At 42.8% G+C, this 16,114-nt stretch overlaps 1 protein-coding gene across 1 annotated transcript in view; it reads right to left on the bottom strand.

Moving 5' to 3' along the window:
- The window catches only part of LOC126188297 (sodium-coupled monocarboxylate transporter 1-like), a 140,360-nt gene that overhangs the window by 56,715 nt on the left and 67,531 nt on the right, over positions 1 to 16,114 (bottom strand). The window contains exons 6-8 of the mRNA XM_049929883.1: positions 14,386 to 14,540; positions 3,355 to 3,495; positions 2,916 to 3,024 (exon numbers count right to left, since the gene is read on the bottom strand). Of these exons, the coding sequence (XP_049785840.1) occupies positions 2,916 to 3,024; positions 3,355 to 3,495; positions 14,386 to 14,540 (405 nt within the window). The remainder of the gene's footprint in view (positions 1 to 2,915; positions 3,025 to 3,354; positions 3,496 to 14,385; positions 14,541 to 16,114) is intronic.

The following is a 16,114-nucleotide window of genomic DNA, read 5'->3' as shown; positions in this document are numbered from 1 at the left end:
TAAAGTAGCGAAAATTTAATTATCACTACACGGTATTTTTTCTGCTTCATATCATGTACACTTGTTTAGCATGTGAAATAGCTTTCAACACAAAATCTCATACAAAGGTATAGTTCGAAATAACTGAACAACAGAAAAATTATGGTAAGTGCTATTTGCAAGGGGCGTTCAATAAGTAATGTAACGCATTGTTTTCGCTAGAAAAAAATGAAGAATTTGTTGTGGGGCGTCGTGGAACGTTTGTATTTCCATGAAGTGCCGATAGGCCTTAAAAATGGCGTCTCTAAAGGAGCTGCGTTCCAAGGAGAGAGCTGTAATTGAGTTTCTTTTGGTGGAAAACCACAGTATTGCAGATATTCATAGGCGCTTGCAGAATGTCTGTGCAGTCCTGCACTATGAGTCGTTTGGCGAGGCATCTGTCTTCATCGCAATGCCCCTCATAAAAAACATCTTTATCTTCATAATAGTAATGTCTGCGCACAAAAAGTTTTCGTTTTCATTTATTTAGTTACTAGTCAGACGAGTAAACTGACGCAGCTCTGTACTGTTTGATGTTAACTGAATCAAGTCCCGATTGACATGTACAACTCTTACGCTTAGGATTACCTACGTTATCAATTTAACTAGAAATTGATGCCTCAATATTTGTCATAATAAACTATCCTACTTTGCCTGGATGTGCCATAATGCTTCATTCTTCTAAACTCTTCCTCATTACCCATGCTGAAAACTCTTCTTGTGCAGCATCATATTTCAAAAACTTCAGCTCTTGGTTTTTGTACAGTTTAATATCTATGTTTCATTTAGTTATAACTCTACACTGCAAACGTTTTCAGAAAAGACTTCTTAGCACTTAAATTTATATTGACTGTCAAGATATATCTTTTTCTCAAAGAAAGTTTTCTTGCCATTGCTAGCCTACTTTTTATATCCTCTTCACTTCCGCCCGCGTCACTTATCTCGTTGTCCAAATAACAAAATTCGTTTACTGTTTTCATCGTCTTATTCGTTAACCTAATTTTCTCAGCATCAAGTGACCTAAATCGACCACAGCCCATTACCAGTCTTTTACTTTTACTTATATCCACCTTATAACTTCTTTTCATTCCGTTCAACTGAACTGCTTTGCCATCTCTGATAGAATTACAGCATATTTGGCTAAGCTAATTTCTTTTCCCTCAGATACAATTTTCTTTTCTTAACGTGACCGTAGTTTCCATTACTGATGACTCAGAATTCAGTTTGTATGATTTGGAAGACAGCTTACGGTGTAGTTTCTTTCTTTTCTCAGTTACTGCCTTTTTTCGGGCCATTTTGTTACTTCTTCTTTGTTTATGCACAATTTTTAGATAAACGTCCTCTCCGTATATACTGATACCTTCACATTTCCAGCGAGTGTACTACATGAACATTGTAAAAAGCTTTTCTAAATCTACAAATGCTGTAAATGATTTACCGTTCTTCAAACTATCTTCTAAGCTATGTCGTAATGACAGTATTGCTTCACGTGCATACACAGGAACCCAAATTTAACTTGCTGTAGGTTAGCCTCTACCAATCGTTCTCTCGTTCTCTAAATGCTGAATAGTAAAAAAGTAAATACAGAAATCCAGAGTTCCAGCGACAGAATTTCAGAAGTTTTTTAGGGTTATTTTCGGGTTATCTTATTAAATAGACATGAAGCCTGTTGTAGCTCGTTTCCGTATAGTAATGTAATTATGATTTATTCGATTTGTTATCCCTTTGTTACTGTCAAAATATTTTCACATTAGTGAAAATTCCTGTAAAATTCTGTCACCAAAACGCAGAACACGAAAAAAAAACCACTCAGGAATGCGTTTATGTACAGATCCATACATACTGTGACGAATTTGCTGTCACTGCAAGAATAGCTCAGCATAGCCTCTTTGCGTCGTTTTCGTTTTTCCTTCAGTGAACCCACACGCGAGGAGCATATTGGCCAACTCTTCTTCTGTAAAGCTATCCGTATAGCAGTATATCATTCTTAACGTGCAAATAAAATAACCGCAAAAACAAACCTGAGACAAAACGATGCAGTACTTTTACAAACTTGAGGGCGAAAATTGAAGTACACATTACTGCCGTGAACAGCAAATATTGAGAGTACACGGAACATGTTTGTTTCCAAACAAGAAACACAGTGCATACCGTTGACGTTTGCTCTGTTGTGCAGGCATTTTCAGTGTAATGCCGAAACAAAGGTGAATGCTATCAAACGAAATCCAATTACCGTGTAACAGGCCGTCGGAGGCCAACGGCATCTTATGCAGAAAAGCTCAGAAATTATACCTGAAGAACCTCCGAAATTTTGTCTATGGTGTTCGAGTAGGTACAGGTATAGAAATAGCAACACAGGTTGTTATGGATACTGGTGCAGATATTATTATTGGTGACTCAGGACAGTGTTCTGAGCAAAATTACATCAGCATTTACTTTATTTACTGACCAATAATTATAGCTGTGAGGATTAGTATGTTTTTGGTTGATTAGTACCTCCAAGTATATGAGACAAGACAAAGTTATTAACGTTTATATTACCGTGGGCTGCAGTTCAGGTGCTGATGTGTGGATGCAAAACGAGAAGCCTATGTCGACAGGCGTAGTTTACTTAGTGGTGCAGTTATGACTGTGCAAGAAACAAGCACTAAATTATGTGACGTGTTCGCAGGAAGGCCGTTAGATGCAGAAAAAAGCAACTAACGCACAGAAATGGCTGTACATTAAGGCACCAAAGATCACAAGATCTGCTGTTATATACCACTAACAGCCTGTGCACGTAGAGATGTAGATATAAATAAATAGCACAGCAAACCTAAAGAATTATATGGTAATTGATTCTAATTTCACCTTTATAGGATTAAAGTTATTGGCTTTGTGCATTGCATGGTACTTACTTTAGTCGCAATTGGGTCGCAGTCCTGATATGCAGCGTACAACAGGAGGCCACAGAAAATGCTTATGACGTTCATGAGCATCAAGCCGAAAGTGAATCCCATCAGAGACCTGTTGAATGTGGAAGTTCCTCAAAAGAACGTAAGAGTTCAAATATAAGATGAAAAAAATAAAAAAATAAAAAAAAGTGTGCCAAAGAATAATCAACTGGCACTATTATCAAGGTGCAAATGGATACGAACGTTGGGGCAAAATAGGTAAAAGATACAAAAATTATCCATCTTCCACTCTGAGTTTAACAATGTTACTAAACTCAGCATAAAATTTAAAAAAATACACTGGCGCTTGGTTGTCATCACCTGATAAATCCATTACTGTACTCAATGTCGTGCACGGAATGGCAAAAGAGATGGTATTATACACTTGACAGTGAGCACTTACTTTCGAGCAGCCGACATGCTCGGCAGCGCCAGGAACTTCTGCACCATCCCCTGGTTGATTGAAATTCCGCCCACACAGGAAACTGTTGCGCCCACCACCACGGTCCAGAAGGAGCTTCGTACGAATGGGTCTGGAGTCATCCTGTGGGCAACACAATGATCAGATTCATTCCTTGGCACCATCTGTTCCTAATGATAGAAGTCAACAGGCACCAACTACCAAAATAATTGTTATCGCTGGCGACTCACAATTTTCAGCAGTTCAATTAGTGTTGCACTACGTGCATAAAGCAACAATTTGATTGGAACATTGTCCGCCCCGATATCTGAATGGTCAGTGTGACGGACTGCCATCCTAATGGGCCCGGGTTCGATTCCCGTCTGAGTCCAGGATTTTCTCCGCTCAGGCACTGGGTGTTGTGTTGTCTTCATCATCATTTAATCCCCATCCGGCGCGCAGGTCGCCCAATGTGGCATCGAATGTAGTAAGACCTGCACCAAAGTAGCCGGACCTGTCCCGTAAGGGACCTCCCGGCCAATGACGCCAAACGCTCATATCATTTCCATTGGAACATTGATTAGAAGGAAACTGTAAACCCGTCAGGTGATGTTTTGGTCATGTATAGAGGACTGTATGGTGTTGCCTCGCCCTTTGAAGGTGTGTGTAGGAGCTTTTTGTGTTTACTTCCCTAGTCATAATCGGATAAAATAACAGCATCATCATCAAGGACTAGGTCATAATCCCAAACTTTCAATTATTTCGTCCACCATCTCCATCATTATTTGGGGCTTAGTCAAGATCCCAAGCTTTCTATTATTGCTCCCATTACAGTTGTCGCAGACAACGTCTGATCTAGGCCACGATGGCGACGCTGCAGAATATCATATAAAATTTCGGATTGTATCCGAATCTGACGCGACAAGCTAACTGAGAACATTTTACCTAAGACAGGAAAGACTTTGTAAATGAATGAAACCTACAGCCTACACTTCTTATTAGCATTCGTTTTATACTCTGCAAGGGAGAGCAACTAAAAACGTGTACATTAGCCATAACTATTTTATAAACTACATTATTTGTATTTCTTACAAAGGGATGTCAAAGAAAGCGCCAATTATCGAACAATACATACCTGTCTGTGAAGACTTTGAGGAGAACTAAAGTTGCCAGTTTGCGCTCTTCACTGCCATATAGGCTCACGACTTGCATTTCTGGTAGGGGCACACAACATAATCACCTATGGTTCGTAAAGCCGGAAATTTGGACTGCAGCCATTACATTTATGATGATTGGTTGATGGCACTGCCCTATCCCAGCGGTCTTCTGAATTTGTCTTGCAGTAAACGTAACCTAAGACTGTATGTAGCCCATTGTGTCCTGAACTAACTCAATACATAGGGTTATGAATTACTTATAAATAAAGGAGACAACTCACAGAAAGACAGGAGAACTGCATTGTCGACAGTCACACAAACAGATTGTATGGATCTCGACTAGCTTTCGGAATGCACTTCATTTTTCTAGCTGTGGCAAAAACATGCACACAAATACACACACACACACACACACACACACACACACACACACACACACACACACACTTGTCTCCCTGCATTATGCTCAGTCAACTGCCATCTCTTTACTGGCCCATGGTGGGTGTACAGGCATGAGGGTGGGGTTTGGGTTGGGGTGTGGTGAGGTGAGGGATGGTGAGAAGTAGGAGGCTAGGAGGGAGTTGGGGGGAAGTGTCTAGCAACTGATGGCAGAGTGGGAAGCCGTCTGTGGGCTAGCTAGGGGTGCAAGTAGGGGGACAAGTGACAGACAGCTGGTACGCACACAAACACAACACCTATGAAAGCAGCCATGCTATATACCAGCTCTGCTGTAACCACTACACAGCGATTTAGATTGGTATCACAACCAACCAGTTATTAACTAGAATGAATGGCCACTGCCAAACTGTTGCCAAAAACAAGGTACACCAACCAGTGGCACAGCATGTGAGATTTCGATGTTTGCTTCACAACTCATCCCATCTGGATCCTCACCACCACCATCAGCTCTTCTGATGTATGCAGATGGGAGCTATTCTTACAGCACATCCTTCACTCCCATATCCTTTCAGGCCCTAAGCTAAGGTAGGCTTCCCCTTCCCACCCAATAGCTATTGTGTGTGTGTGTGTGTGTGTGTGTGTGTGTGTGTGTGTGTGTGTGTGGCGCATGCATGGGTGTGTGCCATCTGTCTGCCACCTGCCCCCTCCACCTGCACCCCTAGCTAGCCCAGAACAGCTCCCCACTCTCCCCATGAACCGCTACACGTTTCCCCCCAATCCCGTCCTAGCCTCCCACCTCTCCACATCCCACCCCATACCCGCACCTCTCCACAGTACACTCACTGTGGGCCTGTGAAGAGCTGGCAGTCGACTGAGCGCAATGCTGACGCTGAAAAGACGAGCCTATTCTTGGCTCAAGGTGGTGCAGTGTAGACAAAAATTTGTCATTCCTGCGGTTCCTGTAAAAGAGAGAAAGATATATTACCACTCTTGTTGATTGGTCCTAGCTGGTGTAACCTGAAAAAAAGGAAGACACACTCTGTTGAGGGTTTAGTAAAACTTAATCCCTCAGCAGGTCAGGCCAACGCGTGGTTGGCCTGTGATGAGGTTGTTGGCCCAGTCCACGGATGAGCCAGTTGCAGGAGCGTCCCGTCTTCTCGTAGAACTTCCTGGCGATGGCGCGAAACATGTCTCGGAGAGGCAGGATCCCTGTGTCCTCGTGGAGTTGGCGCGTCGAGAAGCGCCTCGGAAGATGCATAGCAGTCTTCAGGGCGCGGTTCTGTAACCGCGGCAGAGTCACAATGTGAGCATCTGTGGCTTTCCCCCAGACCACGGCCGCATACTCTAACAGTGGCCGAACCAATGTTAGGTAAAGCATGATGCCGTGTTGCGGTGGCAATGACGACTGCGGGTTTAGCAGCGGATACAGGGCGCGAAGGCGTGCTATTGCTCTCCCTTTCACATCACGGATGTGACGCTTCCATGTGAGCCTGCGGTCTAGGGTAACCCCTAGGTATTTCGCCGTCCCACTCCATGGGATAGGTTCTACCAGGATTTCGACTGGCGTAAGCCCTGGCGGCAGAAGTGTTCGGGTGAAAACGACTGCCTGGTTCTTTGTGGCGCAATGCAGGGAGACAGGTTTATTTATATGAGTGAGTGTGTGTGCTTCTGTGCATGTTTTTCTTACAGCTAGAAAAGGAAGTGCATTCCCAATAGTCGAACTCCATACCTTTTGTTTGTACGCCCATCGACGATCCAGTGCTTCAGACTTACTGTGAATTGTCTCCTTTATTCCTAAATAATTCGTAATTTTCAGCCAGAACTTTCTCTAAATTTCAATATGGGGGGTGTTCAATTATTGCCCTGAGCGAAAAGTTCTCTGTGCCTCTCATACATTGGAAACATGTGGTCATGTTTTTCTGATAAACTGGTACGCATTCACTCAACAGCGACTATGGTGCATGGACTGTGGCACCGAGTTAAAGAGGCACAGAATGACATACCAGTATATGCCATCCAAACTCAATTCGACTTCATTCCAAGCCACGTCAGAGCAATAATTGTTGCCAGAGGTGGTATCGCTGTATATTAAAATTAGCACCCTGTAAAGAAGCCACATACTAAATCAATAATACAATCTTTCTATTGTACTCTCTATGTACACTCTTTGGAATAAAACGTGATAGGCTGCAGACAGCTGCGGATCCCAAGCATGCGCCAACATGGCTATGCTGATAAATCTCTGGCTTTCTGTACAAACAGGCAACCTTGTAGTCTGCAGCAGTTTCTAGAGGAGGCTTTTTTTCAGTTCAAGCTGCTTTGTATCGTCTACGCCCATGTTCTAACTATAAAGTGCATGTCGTCTGAATGCAACGTGTGGGTGTCAAGATCGCTCATTGCCTACATTTTTATGGAGTCTTTCGCCTGAGTACTAATGTCATGAGAGTAATGGTAGCGCAGCTACAATGTAGTTCACTTCCTGAGACACTAGTAATAGCAGTTCCGTCCAGGAGCGTTTTTGCGACAGATTGTCTTGGCAGACTGTCTGTAAACGCTGTATGCGCCTCAGCTCTCTGGGAACGTGTTAGCTGGGAACAAGTAGAGGCTTTGGCGGTGGTGCTGCACTCTGTTGCCCTGTGTCGATAGTGGCAGCTACCACTCATCGCTCTGGATTGAATAAAATGTTGTTGAGTGATGCTACACCAAAAAGAGTAAGATTAGCATTTCACACACGACCGAAATGGAGAGAAACTATCAGTTTGAAGATGATAAGTATTGTATACATTAATATTTAATGCATGAGAATGGCTAAAAATGAATTACGTAAATTGTGTTCCCGGCTGGTCCCGGCGGAGGTTGAAGTCTTCCGTCGGGCATGGGTGGGTGTGTTTGTCCTTAGGGTAATTTAGGTTAAGTAGTGTGTAAGCTTAGGGACTGATGGCCTTAGCAGTTAAGTCCCATAAGATTTCACACACATTTGAACATTTTTTAAATGTATTCCAATCTCAATACCTAACTAAGTGTTTAATATTATTATTAATGCTTCACATCTCGTTAGTTTTCCTCTTAAAAGCGATTCTTCATGGGCTTTTTTCCTAAAGAATTCGTTTGATTTCTTCAAGTAGCAATGAGTAACTGTTAAATATTCCGCATTAACTGTCAAAATACTTTTATTAACGAAAGCAAAGACGCATCTTCAAGTGCTAGATTTTTTAAAAAACCATGGTGCAGCAAAGTAATTATTTAGAGCGAAGTCTCAGCGTTGATCGTCGAGATACAACCGGTATCATGCTAAAAGCAGTTTTCTATGATCGAACTGACTGTGATCGCACGGCACCTGTAAGTGACAGGAAGCTTCTAAAATATGTGGGTGATGAGTTTTACTGTCTTTCTTGATCCTTGTAACCTCCCCACAAAATTATTTAAATTATAAGAAACCAAGAACCAAATGTAACCTCAGCACAAAAATAATAATAATGAACCATGTGTAAACTCCCCATAACATAATAATTAAATGATGAACCAACTGTAACCTCTGAACAAAATTAGCTCCCATTTATAATCTCCGTGCAGAACTGCATTCACATTTAATGTAACCACAAAATTCAATTCCTCAACACCGAAATAATAAAAAGAAATCAGTAACCTCGTAAATTTTATGACGACAGCAGCGCTGCGCCTCGGCCCTGTATTCTGAATAAAAAAAAAGGAAAAAATTCTTACCTCAATAAAAACTGCGAATATATATCTGCTCTTATATAGAACTTTTTTTTGGCACAGCTTCGTGCAATGCTGGCAATGCTTGGAAGGAATGATCATGCAATGGAAATTTTCTTTAAATTGAAATGAATGCTTTTCTTTTAAAAAATTACTTTATATTATAAAAATTATTACTGGGGGCATTTTTTTTAAGCAAACTGACATTTAATCGACATTACTAGATATGCGCAAGGCTGCTTATTTACCTTCTACAATAATACTCATCCTGCAGAGTCCCGACCAGACCAGACTGCCGACACGCGCAGGCACGCGCCGACTCCTGTCGACTACAGCTTACTAGCACGGACTGACGACTAACTCGGACTACTGCCGACTCACACCGACTCGCGACAAGCAACAACTAACTACATACTACTCTCTGGTCAGAGACTCTGCCATGCCTCACCCATCGCCGGCAATGCATACGTCTTACATCCTTTATGGTAAATGAGTGGGATGGAGTTTGTGAAACTCTTCCAGTGTGGGATCTATAGGAAAGCATGCACTCCGCACGTTTTGAGATCCATGTATGGAATCATTGAGTGCTTGATGCTGATCTAAAGTGATATTTAAGATATTCAATTGGTTTTAAATGAACAGAATTGTCCATTTTTAAGCTACCCACAGTCGAAGGAAGTTTGCTAACACAGGTCTCAGTAAACGTCTACAGGGTTACCTAATTGCTGTTAGAGATTTAGAACAGGGGAACGATGTTAATCAGTACGTTCGCGTCATAATTATTCCTTGACATATGGGTCCTACGTGACGAACAAATATCAAATTCTTATCGCTGACGGGAGAGTAGAAGCTCTTCAGAGACGCTCGTATAGTGATCCACCCTGGTGCTCGTAAAAGACACACCTCTGACCATTACCACGGCTTACTGAGGCGAACATGTGAGAGGTCTTAATGAGCAGAAGTTTTCCTTAAAGTTTGCTAAAGAATTTCTTCTAGCAATTTCCTACTAAATTATATAAAACAGAAAGTAAGAACTTTAACTGCACTTGGCTGTACCGCGATTAAACTGACGGCTCTCACTGCCCTTGAATGGCAATAATGTGCAGTACCTCTGAGCTAAAGAGATGCTGCTGCGATCGGGTCTCTCTCATCGCAATATGGGTTGCTCAGCGTCATAACGCAACGTTTAAGATTAGATTAATTATTGCTCATATGAAGTACGGTATTCCTGGAGTCCAAGAACTAAATTTTCTGACTCAGGATCTGATTTTACAAGAGCATCATGTAACGTAAGTCATCGAAGCAAGTGAATGTAGTGGAACATTTCAGGATCACAAGCGGAAATAAATGCACTATCACACGGTTACCAAAAATTTGCAACGATGTTGCAGATTCTTAGCAGTACTAGCATAGCTGCGTAGTGATATCCTTGGTAGTGAAATTCTTGTAGTGATCGTCTTGTGCGGCCGACCAGAAGCGAGGCGAGAGCGCGTTTGGTTTTGACGCAACGGTATCTTCTGACACCTTCTAACGTCGCTTTTCAAGCTGTCTTTCTTTAAGGCATTCTATCAGATTCATTGTAGAATTCCTCATATTTTTAAGCTTCCGAGCGTGGAAGAGGGCTGTCAACGCAGGGGCTATGTAATTGCAGCACAATTATGGCAAAGCTAGTGACATTAGTTTCAGCTAATGCAGCATACAGCGTGTAGCGTATCTGATTTTCTGTCACGATTATAATTTCATCAAACGTAAGCGAATTAAATTCCTACGTCAGCAGTTGGAAACGAAAGATTATTTCCATAAGATAGAAACTAATTGCTAATCATCCTTGCCCCCACCCCACAAAACAGGAAGATATCAAAAATGGTTCAAATGGCTCTGAGCACTATGGGACTTAACATCTGAGGTCAGCAGTCCCCTAGAACTTAGAACTATTTAAACCTAACTAACCTAAGGACATCACACACATCCATGCCCGAGGCAGGATTCGAACCTGCGACCATAGCAGTCGCGCGGTTCCGGACTGCGCGCCTAGAACCGCTAGACCACCGCGGCCGGCCACAGGAAGATATCAAAAACTTCGCACTCCGAAATCAACTGTGTCTACATTCTTGTGACACATATAAACAGAGTTCCACGAGTACTATGAGAATGCGGAAGTACGTTGATAGGTATGGGAGGAAGAAGAACGCAGTCAACAAATTATTCGATGGCACGCAGTAATCATTTGAGGATTCAGAAGAGAAGAAACTGAAAATTATGTACACTAACACAGCAGATAAACTGCAGATTGTAATGGTACTTGAATTACGCAACCATTACGGCATTTCAACTCAACCTCTCGATATCAGCAATATTCTACTGTGTCTCTGTAAAGTAGTTGACATATTTCTGAGACAACATTCAGATTTGATTTCATTAATGTAGAGATACTTTGATGCATCGATATGTTTACGTTGCAATGATATTATTCTTATGTGTATTCTTTCTTTTGTCACTATGATCTTTGACGTACTTGTAACTCTTGATTTTTGGGAGCGAAAGCAGTTAGAGTCGGACCTTGAGAGGGTCAAGTCTTGGACGTCATGTTGGAAAGACGCATATTGTAGTAGGCTTATACAATGTGAGGAAGATGTTTTCAAGTACGTTTTGTATTGTGAAGTGATGTTTTGTGTGTTACGTAATATTGCAGCAAAAGTAATAAAAAAGAAGTGTAACTTAAATTCGGAGTGCTGATTACTTTTTTTACATCACCATTGTCCTGCAAAAGTGTAATCTTCAAGAATGGTTTGTGAAGCGCATCTACAAAACTTTTGAATATCGCAAAATAAAACCTAGGCCTCTTTGCATCCGAGCTTGGAATCATCACCACCTAGATTTTCGACGATTGAGCCATGATTTTACAACGAGACCAGCGTAGGAAACACGAAAGTATGAGTGCCTAGTTCATTCATTATTACATGAAATGACTTTATTAACTGTGCTCTAATGACACCTGCCACTTAATAACATTGTTGTTGCCCGAAAATGCAGTATTTAGCAGCGTGAGCAACACCACAATCATTATTAAATTTTTACCTTCGTTGTGGTAAGGTTGTTAGAAGATGTAGGTAATATGCAGTTCACTTTGAGATCTATACATATAGCGCATTTCTTTTGTAATCTTCTCCCAGTGTTTGGTCTCTATTTGATGAAAAGAATCTAAATCCATGTCACTGATAGTTTCTTTTGAATCTTTCCAGTAACTTTCCTTTTGTGTTGTTGATTGGTATTTGTAAAATGGGCTACTATTCCTGCTTACAAGAGCTATGCTTATGAATAGTAATCGAAAATGTCACAAGTGAAACACGCATTTGATTACCCGAAATTTCCATGTTTGTTTGGGTAGCTGTGTAAAAACAAAAAAGAAGGCAGAAAGAAACCTAATTTGGCCATCGGCATAACTCATTCGAACATCAACAGAACAAAATTATGAAACACAGTCTTCTATTTAAATTTGTAACACTATAGGCAGCAGCTGAGTCTTTGGTAAAGCATGTTTGCGTAGCTGTGGCAGAGTGTGTACCACATACTCGGTTGATGAGTTATACGCTACGATGCGAATTTATCAGTTACCTCTGTGTTAAATCAACAGAAATTGTTGCACAGTTCTGACTGTGTTTCACGCCTCCAGTTTTCGTATTTTCTTTTATTATTGGGCTTCTTATTGCCCTGAAAACGAGACGCTGAGGTAAATGTGCGTATTCTGCGTGGCGAAACATCCAACATTCCATTCTTCCAGATTCACGCGACGTGTTCGTCGGTAGTAAATAGTGGCTACAAAGCTACTGCAAGTGAACGAATAGCAATGATAATTGTAACGATAACAAACTAATAATCTGTTAAGTTTGTTGCATTACAGAAGAAGGTCAACGATGAAAAATAGAAATCAACAAAAGTGGCTGATCGTACATTTGGTGTAATGCAGTGGGTTTCTTAGCATTATGTTACTGAATTCTGTTGTGGCTATTTGCAGAATAAAAGCAAAAGTTGAAGCGATACATATCGGTAGCCCAGTGAGATGAGAATCAGCTATTACCATTGCCTTAGATCACGAGGCAAGCATGGCGGCATGGAGCAGACATGATACTGCTTCCTTTAGCTCTCCGTCCTTGCCCTGGTGATCGTCACAGTATACATTACAGAACATGGTAAACAAAACCAGTAGAAATTTAAAAGTGCAATGATCTTATTAGGCTCGAAATATTAAATTTACTGTATCAATGTCTTATAAATGCGACAACTGTTGAGATTACTTCGTCAGGCCGGCCGGGGTAGCCGAGCGATTCTAGGCGCTACATTCTGGAACCGCTCGACTGCTACGTTCGCAAGTTCGAATCCTGCCTCGGGCATGGATGTGTGTGATGTCCTTAGGTTAGTTAGGTTTAAGTAGTTCTAAGTTCTAGGGGACTGATGACCTCAGATGTTAAGTCCCATAGTGCTCAGTCATTTGAACCATTTGAACTTCGTCAGTATGAAAAGAGAACATAACAAGAATTTAGCAGGATCGCTCAGAACCAATCCCGAAAGTGAGTGAACTATCATGACCAGCAAAGCATTTTATATTGAACAGAGCGATGAGCGGTAGCTGGCGCTTTCGACAGAGGGCGAGAGAATGCAGTGTCGCTGCCACAGCCGGTAGCGGTTGCCGGCTAACACGTCCCGGAGACGTCTGACGCATGCGGCGTTGACCGGCAGACAGTCTCACAAGTAATCTATGGCAAAAATGTTATTGGACGGAACTGTTGTTTCAGGTGTGTCAGGAAGTGAAATAAATGGTTCAAATGGCTCTGAGCACTATGGGACTTAACTGCTGTGGTCATCAGTCCCCTAGAACTTAGAACTACTTAAACCTAACTAACCTAAGGACATCACACACGTCCATGTCCGAGGCACGATTCGAACCTGCGGCCGTAGAGGTCGCGCCGTTCCAAACTGTAGCGCCTAGAACCGCTTGGCCACTCAGGCCGGCGAAGTGAGATTCGTTGTAGCTCTGCTACCATTCCACTCATTGCTTTAGTATTCAGACGAAAGGCCCTATAAAACTTTAACCAGAGAATGGTCTCCCTTGCCAAATATTGCATTCACAAGACGTGCAGTTTACCTCCAGACCAGGGGTATAGTTCTAAGAGAAGAGAAGACTACACTTCCTCGAGAAACTGTCGCCGGCTACAGCTTTGCCACTTTTTGCAGATAACCGGACTTACAGAATTATGAGGGTAGCCATGTTATTTGGCCCACGTCTCTATCGGCACCTACTTAGGCTCTGTGGCGGCCAGATGCCGGCCATGTTTTATGTCCAATAGTACGATGATGATGATGATGATGATGATGAGGTCCCATACTCCGAAGAGCGTAGGGGATGGTGCCGACTAGGCAAGGTCCTAGCGGAGGTGGTTTGCCGTTGCCTTCCTCCGACCGTAATGGGGATTAATGATCATGAAGACGACACAACAACACCCAGTCATCTCGAGGCAGGAATGTCCATAACCCTGTCGGGAATCGAACCCGGTACCCCGTGCGCGGGAAGCGAGAACGCTACCGCAAGACCACGAGCTGCAATAGCATACGTTAAGCAAATGACCTGAGCTGCATCTATATGTCCTTTCACTCCCCTTCAAATCCCAACTTAACTATTCCGCTCTTAGCACTGAACTGGGACGTTGTTTTGGGATCCTTCGTTCCGTTACTCAGTGATAATCGTGACAGCGACGGTACTCACTCGAAGATGTCTGCCCGTCCTCCTTCGCTGGCCGCCCGCCACACCTCCGAGAAGCCGCCGGCGCCCACCAGTCCCATGACGAGCACCGCTATGAAGGCCGCCAGCGTGATTCCGCTCTGCAGGAAATCCGTCCACACCACCGCCTTCAGGCCGCCCTGCCACACCACTACACTCAGAAGCTGCATTTCTCACTTCAAATTCCAGCAATGTGTGTTTTTTGGGGGATGAACGTCTCTAAAATTGCTGTATGCTAGTGGGGTCTACACATATACAAACTCTGTAATGACCAGTTCAAAGTCAACATCGTCCAGGACGATAAGTAATACTGTAGCAACAAATAACAGAGTGCGTTGAGAAGAATTGTGTGATAATATATCTGTGTCTGAATTGCCTGGATGTTGAGCTAATAATGTACAGGGTGTTCCCGGAGCAGTGATCGGTATTAAGGGATATGACAGTGAAAGCTATACAGGGTGGTCCATTGATAGTGACCGCTCCAAATATCTAACGAAATAAGCATCAAACTGAAAAACTACAAAGAACGAAACTCGTCTAGCTTGAAGGGGAAACCAGATTACTCTATGGTTGGTCCGCTAGATGGCGCTGTCATAGGTCAAACGGATATCAACTGCGTTTTTTAAGTAGGAATCCCCATTTTTTATTACATAATCGGGTAGTACGTAAAGAAATATGAATATTTTAGTGGAACCACTTTTTTCGCTTTGTGATGGATGGCACTGTAATAGTCACAAACGTATAAGTACGTGGTATCACGTAACATTCCGCCAGTGTGGACGGTATTTGCTTCGTGATACGTTCCCCTTGTTAAAATGGACCGTTTACCAATTGCGGAAAAAGTCGATATCGTGTTGGTGTATGGCTATTGTGATCAAAATGCCAAACGGGCGTGTGCTATGTATGCTGCTCGGTATTTTGGACATCATCCAAGTGTACGTACCGTTCGCTGGATAGTTACATTATTTAAGGAAACAGGAAGTGTTCAGCCACATGTGAAACGTCAGCCATGACCTGCAACAAATGATGATGCCCAAGTAGGTGTTTTAGCTGCTGTCGCGGCTAATCCGCACATCAGTAGCAGACAAAGTGCGCGAGAATCGGGAATCTCAGAAACGTGGGTGTTGAGAATGCTACATCAACATCGATTGCACCCGCATTGGATTGGATTGGATTGTTTGGGGGAAGAGACCAAACAGCGAGGTCATCGGTCTCATTGAATTAAGGAAGGACGGGGAAGAAAGTCGGCCGTGCCCTTTCAAAGGAACCATCCCGGCATTTGCCTGGAGCGATTTAGGGAAATCACGGAAAACCTAAATCAGGATGGCCAGACGCGGGATTGAAACGTCGTCCTCCCGAATGGGAGTCCAGTGTCCTAACCACTGCGCCACCTCGCTCGGTGATTGCACCCGTACCATATTTCTATGCACCAGGAATTGCATGGCGACAACTTTGAACGTCGTGTACAGTTCTGCCGCTGGACACAAGAGAAATTACGGGATGATGACAGATGTTTAGCACGTGTTCTATTTAGCGACGAAGCGTCATTCACCAACAGCGGTAACGTAAACCGGTATAATATGCACTATTGGGCAACGGAAAATCCACGATGGCTGCGACAAGTGGAACATCAGCGACCTTGTCGGGTTAATGTATGGTGCGGCATTATGGGAGGAAAGATAATTGGCCCCCATTTTATCGATGACAATCTAAA

Source organism: Schistocerca cancellata, chromosome 5 (assembly GCF_023864275.1).
Source record: "Schistocerca cancellata isolate TAMUIC-IGC-003103 chromosome 5, iqSchCanc2.1, whole genome shotgun sequence".
Lineage (NCBI taxonomy): Eukaryota > Metazoa > Arthropoda > Insecta > Orthoptera > Acrididae > Schistocerca > Schistocerca cancellata.
This window is presented reverse-complemented; position numbering and strand designations above follow the sequence as displayed.